Genomic DNA, 8,092 nt, shown 5'->3' on the forward strand with positions numbered 1-8,092 from the left:
GTGCAGCCATCACTGTTTCCCAGTGCTGTGGCTCTAAGGGACCGAAAGTGTGATAATGAAAGGATGGATTTTGCGGAGCGGTTTTACAGCAGGGGTGGGATCCTGCAGGCAGTTCCCAGCTGTGGAGTCATTGACCATACAGGGCTGTGCCTGTGAGAAAATTGGAGCTTTGTTTTATTTTTGTTTTCTCCTAATGGCATTGAGGGACTTCCTGCACAAAGCGTTCCTTTCTGGGAGTGCATTCACCAACTGTAGTAGATGTGAGTAATGCATCAGTCCTTCAGAGCCGTGCTCCTATGGCCCCAACTGCCATCAGCTGTGAGAGCAGAAATCAATCCCGGGGGCTGCGCTGGTGCTGCTGGGAGGACCAGCAGACCTCATATTCCAGCATTCATCCATCTCCTTGAGGAAGCATTACAGTGCTTGTAACTGCCCCCAGAACACCATGTTCTTGGCCCAGGGAGATGCATAAATCCCCAACAAACTTTGAAGTAGCACAGAAGTCATGTGCACAGAGCCTCTTATGGAAAGATGGGGTTCAGTTGGGAGCACCACCCAACTAGGGCAAGATGCCTTAGATGTAGCTGTTCAGCCAACTTCGGTCACCATGACCAGAGCTCTCTAGTCTATGGAGACAGTAACAAGATTAGCAGTACCAGTGTTAGGGCCGTGTGGCACAGCGCTTCCCTTCTGTTTGCATGTGTGACCAGAGGAACACCCATTTAGTGCAGGTGTGAGAAAAGGACCTGTCCATGACATCAGCTGTTAATCCTTGTGGAGTTTCAGTGAGGTCAGCACCAAAATAACTTTTTCAGATATTTTTGAGGAATTGGAAACTGTAGTCTGCACTTACAGCAAATGGTCCAGTTCTGTTTCCTTGTGCTGTCTCTGGCTTTCTCTGCCAGACCAGCTAATGGAACAGGGAAGTATTCAAGTAAGAGAAAATAGGTTTCCTTTGAGGCCATCCTTACCCTGTGACGTTTATCTGCTGCTATCAGCCTGTGCGTCTGTTCTTTCATGGTAATGGGGCACCTTCTTCTGTGTCTGCATTTTGCTGGTGCTAACGCTTACAGTTGGTTTTGCCGGAAATTGAAAGGAAAAGTGTGGAAGAGGACACAGACTTGGTTCAGTTTCCTAAGAAGCCCATCCTCACTGGGTGCTCCCTGATCAAGACCTTCCTGTGTCTGTCGTTTAGGTAAAAAAAAACCAAAAAACAAAAAAACCCTAAGCTGAAGTCAAGCAACTTCTAATTTGCTTTGGGAAATGATCCTTGCAGACTTGTTTAATCACATTCTGTGCACTCATAGTTGCAAGCTACATTCCACAAAAGGAACAAAGTTCTCATCTGAAGAGAACGAGCCCAGGGGACTGGAACAGCTCCATTGTACAGGGGACAACAGCTCGGAAAGTTTCACTGAAGTTACACAAGAAGGCCAGGTGCATTGTGTCTGCTGAGTTGTTTCTACAGGGCATGTGCCACTGCTCAGCTGTCCATGAAGTGGGGAGATTTTCTTCCCTTTGTTTACAGAATCGGGACAGTTTGTGTTGGAAGGGACTTCTGGAGGTCATCTGGTCCAGACACCATGCTCAGGCAGGGCCACCTAGTATAGGCTGTGAATGACAGACCCATGTTTGCAAAGGTGGCATTCTCTCTGTGGCTGCTCCCATTGTGACACAGTGGGCTGCCCTCCTCTGGGCCACAGGAAGGGAAAGTTGAGCGCTCAGGGAGTGGGAAGAGGCATCCTGGGAACACCCAGCTGCTGCTGCAGGAGCCGCATCCCACAGCCCACTGCCAGTGCCCTGCCCCAGCTGCCCAGTGCTCAGCACCAGCTCTCATCCCACAGCCCTTCTCCAAAGCTCTCTGCACCCTTGAGATGCCCCATGCTCCTCTTCAGCTCTCCTGTGCATCTGCATCATTCTCTCACCAGATGTGCTTAGCTGCCCTAGACTGAGCCCATTGCGGTGTGCCTCTGCCTTCTGCCTCTTTGGGAAAACGGGATTGTAGATGTGGGGTGAGCTGCAGGTCAGGAGGGGTGCATAGTCAGCTCCTGAAGGATGAATCTGAGCGTGCGAGCTCCAGTCTGATGAGTGGTGGCAAATGTCTGTCCATCCATCCATCTATCCTTCAATCCTCTCCAGAGAGGTGGTCTGAGGGTTAGAGTGCTGAGCGTGACCACTCTTCCTGGGATAGGGGCTCCTTGACACCATTTTCAATTGCAGAGCACACGTCATTACAAGCTCACTGCAGGGCCCAGCTAGCACTATCCCACGTGGGGAAGGAGCTGTGCCTGCACCTCAGGACCACCGGCCTGCTCCTTGCTGCCCGCCTGTGCCGAGCAGCTCCTCACCTCTCTCTCCTCCCTCTTGCAGCTTTAACTTCTCCCAAACCCAACCTGATGGGCCTGCCCAGCACAAGCGTCCCTTCACCCGGCCTTCCCACCTCTGGATTACCAAATAAGCAGCCCCCGGCAGCACTCAGCTCGCCCACCCCAGCGCAGGGCACGGCCATGGCCCCACAGCAGCAGCTGGCGACGACACCGCAGCCACAGCCGCAGCAGCAGCCCCCGCCGCCACGCAAGGAGAAGGAGGGCGAGAAGGCGAAAGAGAAGGAGAAGGCGCCCAAGGGGAAGGGGGACCCCCTGCCAGGGCCCAAGAAGGAGAAGGGGGAGGTGCCGGCGGGTGCCCTCGCAGCCCCACTGCCCGCCATGGAGTACGCGGTGGAACCGGCACAGCTCCAGGCACTGCAGGCTGCCCTGAGCTCCGACCCCACCACGCTGCTGACCAGCCAGTTCCTGCCCTACTTCGTCCCTGGATTCTCCCCCTACTACGCCCCGCAGATCCCTGGCGCCCTGCAGAGCGGGTACCTGCAGCCCATGTATGGGATGGAGGGGCTCTTCCCCTACAGCCCCGCGCTGTCACAGGCACTGCTGGGGCTGTCCCCTGGCTCCCTGCTGCAGCAGTACCAGCAATACCAGCAGAGTCTGCAGGAGGCATTGCAGCAGCAGCAGCGGCAGGCGCAGCAGCAGCAGCAGCAGCAGCAGCAGCAGCAGCAGAAAGCGCAGCAGCCCAAAGGAAGCCAAACCCCCGTCCCTGCGGGGGCCGCCACCCCGGACAAAGACCCTGCCAAAGAACCCCCCAAGCAAGAAGAGCAGAAGAACGCACCCCGCGAGGTGTCCCCCCTCCTGCCCAACCCCCCCGAGGAGCCCGAAGCAGAAGGCAAGGGCGCGGACTCCCTCTGCGACCCCTTCATCGTCCCGAAGGTGCAGTACAAACTGGTCTGCCGCAAGTGCCAGGCGGGCTTCGGTGACCAGGAGGCGGCCAGCGACCACCTGAAGTCCCTCTGCTTCTTCGGCCAGTCCGTGGCGAACCTGCAGGAGATGGTGCTTCACGTGCCCACCGGCAGCGGCCAGGGCAGCGGCTCGTACCAGTGCGTGGCGTGCGAGAGCACGGTGTGTGGGGACGAAGCCCTCAGTCAGCATCTCGAGTCAGCCCCGCACAAACACCGAACAATCACAAGAGCAGCAAGAAACGCCAAAGAGCACCCCAGTCTATTACCTCACTCTGCCTGCCCCCCCGACCCCAGCACCGCATCTACCTCGCAGTCGGCCGCTCACTCAAACGACAGCCCCCCGCCCCCCCGGCCCCCCCCGGCTTCCCCCCACGCCTCCAGAAAGCCCTGGCCCCCGGCCGCCCCCCGCGCCCCGCCGGGGAAGCTGCCGCCACCGCCCTTCCCTCCTCTCTCCTCATCTTCAACGGTTACCTCAAGTTCATGCAGCACCTCAGGGGTTCAGCCCTCGATGCCAACAGACGACTATTCGGAGGAGTCTGACACGGATCTTAGCCAAAAGTCAGATGGACCGGCGAGCCCGGCGGAGGGGCCCCGGGAGCCCGGCTGCCCTAAGGACAGTGGTCTAGCTAGCGTAGGAATGGACACCTTCAGATTGTAAGCTTTGAAGATGAACAATGAAAATGAATTTAAATAAAAAAAAAGTTAATAACAAACCAATTTCAAAAATAGACTAACTGCAATTCCAAAGCTTCTAACCAAAAAAAGAAAAAAGAAAAAAAGAAAAAGTGTGGGTTGTTTTCCCATATAACGATGCCGGTGGGTTTTACATTTCTTTTTTCCTTTCCTTTTAATAAAATAAAACTGAAAAAAAAAAAAAAAAAAAAAAAAAAAAAAAAAAAAAGAGAGAGAAAAAAAAAAAGAAAAAGACAAACCTGTTACATTTGTCCTTTGGAAGGTACTGTTGGTCTGGGAGATGAGAGCCCGTGCTGCCTCCGTAGTGTCCTCGGAGCGGAAGCCCCTTGTACATTGCCCCTTCTCAGTAACGCCCCACGTCGATAGCACAGCAGAGGCCGGCATGCACTGTATGGGAAAGCAGCCCACCTTGTTACAGTTTTAAATTTCTTGCTATCTTAGCATTCAGATACCAATGGCTTGCTAAAAGAAAAAAGAAATGTAATGTCTTTTTATTCTCAGGTCAATCGCTCACACTTTGTTCTGTTTTCAGAATCATTGTTTTTTATATATATATATATATATATATAAAATTTCTTTTTGTTTGTTTGGGGGTTTTTTGTTTTGTTTTGTTTTTGTTCCAGAAAAGGTTTTTTTTTTCTTTTTTCTTTTTTTTTTCCTTTTATTTTTTTCGTTAATTTAAAATGGGCAGAAAGTATTCAAGAGAAAAACAATGTGAACTGCTTTAGCTTTTCGGGGATTTTAAGGGTAGCTTTTCTGCTGAAGCCAATTTCAAGGGGAAAAGTTAAGCACTCCCACTTTTCAGAAAAAAAAAAAACCACAAAGAGTGTTGAGGACTCGGAGCTTAAAAAATAAGTTTTAAAACAACTGACTTTCTGTATTTATGATAGATATGACCATTTTTGGTGTTGAGTAGATTGTTGCATTGGAAATGAACTGAAGCAGTATGGTAGATTTAAAAGAAAAAAAAACCCTTTTGTGTACATTTAGCTTTTGTATGGTCCAGCTGACGGCTTCTCATTTGATGTTGTCTTGTTCATTCCTAGCCAGATAGATTGCAATCCATTGACTCGCCCAAGCTTTTCTCCCTTTGTACCTTTATCCCCACTTCCCCCATCCTGTAATCTTCCACTTATGGTTGCTACCTTCATTTCTTAGAGGGTGGTTGCATAATTATTTTATAAAAACTAAAGAAAGAAGTTCAAAGGGTTTTGGGGGTCAGTAGGATCCCTTGCAGAATATTTTTTGTTGGGGGTTTGAAACTTTTTAAGGCGAATACATACGATTTACCTGTGTCTGTTACCCTTGTGCACTTATCTCTTCCTTATTTTCCATTCTTCCTGTTGGGTTTTTGTTTGTGTTGGTTTGTTTTTTGTTTTTTGTTTTTTTTTTTCCTCTTCTTTTCCTCATTTGTAAATGCTTCAAAGACTCTGTTCCTGAACTATACGCATTTGTTTCTGTTTGTGTAATTAGGCTGCACTCTGTTCCTCCTTTAAAAAAAAACAACAAGGTTTTGTTACATTTTTTTTCTCTAAAGAAAATTCATGCTTTAAATAAAATCCAAAGACATACCCTTTCACCACTGGTGCAGAATGAGCAAAAAGGATTCTTTTTACTTGAGAATTTGTTTCTGATTAAACAAACAAGTCTAAGTTTAAATAAAGAATAAAAAAAAGTACCCAGGTTGTTATCTGTGCTTCTTCTGCAAGCAGAGAGACAACTCGCAGCGCACCCAGCAGCCCCGGCCATGCTGTTGGCCCCGGGGCGGCCGCGGGGCTGCGTGCGGGCGCTGTGCTGGGCCGTCTGCGCTCCGCCACCTCCTGCGGTCCGGACTTGGAAAGATAAACTCGGTGCTGCCACCACGCAGAGCCTGGAGACAAAGAGATGCTCACCGTTCCACTTGTGTAGCCAAACATCAACAGGAATGATGTCCTTCCCCCATGTCCTCTGCCCTGAAAGCGCGAGAGCCTTCTCCCCGCCACCCTCCTCCTCCTCCTGCTTCAAAGGGAACTTGGATAACTGTGAACGTGGGCTCCTCCGCCACCCCCGGGCTCCCCAGGGCTGAGGCCGTGCGTCGCCGCCACGAGAGCCTGGAGCACCCCGAGAGACGAACGTGGGTTTCATTTCTTAGCGGGACTCTTTTGTTTTTATGGAGTTTTGGTTTTAGTTTGACGAAAGACTAGATCCCGAACTGCTGTACATATTTCTAACTAGGCTGATGCACAGTGCAGATTCTTTTTTTAATTGTTTTTTAAGTAGACGATACTAAAGAGAGTACATCCGATGTTCCTACCAGTATCAGCTGTAGCATAAGGTGTCAAAACGGAAGTGAGAACACGAAACGCATTCACTGTTTTAACAAGCCGTTTTCTTTTAACAGAAGTTCTTGTATTTCTCCCCGTGTTTGAGATGAACATTTTTTAAATTCTAAAGTTGTACAGTTTTGGTTTTCCATTATTTGATCTTGTTTGTAATTCTATGAAATATATATATATATATTTTTTGCCATTTAACTGTTGTATGTTACTCTGTCTGTACCATATAGAAATTTTTTGTTTGTTTTTGATTCTGTGATACGAGTTAACAATTGAACACTAGCTTTATCTGTCAAGTTCTGCGAGGTCTCTTTGAAACCCATTGGTTTTTGTTGTTTTTTTTGTTTTGTTTGTTTGTTTTTGTTATTGTTGTTTTTTTGTTGTTTTTTATTAATTGTATTGCTTGGTCATAGTGCAATTTCCCTCTCCCCCTCCCCCCTCCTCCTTCCCGCCCACTAAAAGGTTTTATAAATTCATTTCCTTGTATTTTTTGTAAATGTTTCTAGAGACTTTCAGTGCGAGGCTGCCTCCTCCCCTCGCCACAGCATGGCGGTGGGACCGGACTGCAGCCCCACACATCGCGGCCCCACACACCGCAGCCACTGCCCATGGGATGTGGTGGGGCGGATGTGTGGTGGGGCCACATCCATCTGCCCCCAGCATACCCTCCATCCGCCTGGGAGCGGGGAGAGCAAGGGGCGAGGAGAAGATCTTAAACTTAGCATTGAGCGGGTTTCTGTTTTATTTTTAATAAAAAGCTTTTTTTAAAGTGGTGAAGATGGCCAAAGTTTCATACAACTGAGAATAAAGTAAGGTGAAAGGCACGTGTTGGGGCCACCCGTGCCCACGGGGCAGGTGGGGCGGGAGCAGGCGAGGGAGGCACCGGCACCGCCAGCACACCCGCTGTTCATGGAAATATATTTTGCTTTAGAAAACAAAAATTAAACCTTTAAATAGAAGCAGAAATGGGGTTGGTTGGTTGGTTGGTTGGTTGGTTGGTTGTTGGCTGGTTGGTCGGTTGGTTGGTTGGTGGTTGGTTGGCTGGCTGGCTGGTTCGTTGGTTGGCTGGTTTGTTGGTTGGTTGGTTGGCACTGAGATACTGCCCACTGTGAAACACAAAGCTTTGAATATTTTATTTTGGTTTTATTTTGGGGGGTGAGTTTGGGTAGAACAGAAAGCATAAATGAGGTGAAGAGGGGTATGAACAGCCTTTGCAATGTACAAAAAATAGAGCAAGTGAAACCAAAAATGATGTTCTTGGTGTTTTTCTATAATGTAGTCTTGTTAGCTTTTTTTGTTACTGTAACAATGCTGATCTCAAACTGTACCAAAATTCATGGAGACGAACAGAAACAGAAACCACATGGAACTTTCAAAACTTTGAAAAGATTTGTCACAAAAGACTTTGTTGTCATAGTTGAGTTGACTGTAGATGGTAATTGAATATACTCCTTTGGAAATATTTCATCACGTATGTTTCCTGCTCATTGTGATACATTAAAAAAAAAAAAAAAATGAGCAAAAGCTCTTGTCTCAATGTCCCCGCTTGTGCGGTGCAGGGTCCGTGTCGGGGGGCAGGCGGTGTGGCACAGGGGCGGGCACACTGGTGGAGCCCGGTGTAGTGCCGGAGCGTGGCCACTTCTCTCCCAGCACCCAGACTGGGGGCCGGCAGCACGCCTGGGCTGCTGCTGCATTAATGTGGAAGTGGGAGTAATGAGCCAAACAGCACGGTTCCTATTATGGGATGCTTTGTGTATGAAAAAGACATTATAAGTGCATTTAATTTTGCTAAATG

The 8,092-nt window shown here is 48.9% G+C and overlaps 1 protein-coding gene across 6 annotated transcripts in view; it reads left to right on the top strand.

Moving 5' to 3' along the window:
- The window catches only part of ZFHX3 (zinc finger homeobox 3), a 511,657-nt gene extending 503,890 nt beyond the window's left edge, over positions 1-7,767 (top strand). For 5 of the 6 annotated variants that reach the window (XM_040707006.2, XM_046899383.1, XM_046899384.1 and 2 more), the window contains one exon: positions 2,371-5,660. In XM_040707006.2, coding sequence (XP_040562940.1) covers positions 2,371-3,947 — 1,577 coding nt within the window. In that variant the 3' untranslated portion in view covers positions 3,948-5,660. Of the gene's footprint in view, positions 1-2,370 lie in introns of all 6 variants that reach the window. The other variant, NM_001293088.2, reaches the window with a different exon arrangement.
- Positions 7,768-8,092: the final 325 nt, after the last annotated feature.

The sequence above is a fragment of the Gallus gallus genome, chromosome 11 (assembly GCF_016699485.2).
Source record: "Gallus gallus isolate bGalGal1 chromosome 11, bGalGal1.mat.broiler.GRCg7b, whole genome shotgun sequence".
In the NCBI taxonomy this organism is placed as follows: domain Eukaryota; kingdom Metazoa; phylum Chordata; class Aves; order Galliformes; family Phasianidae; genus Gallus; species Gallus gallus.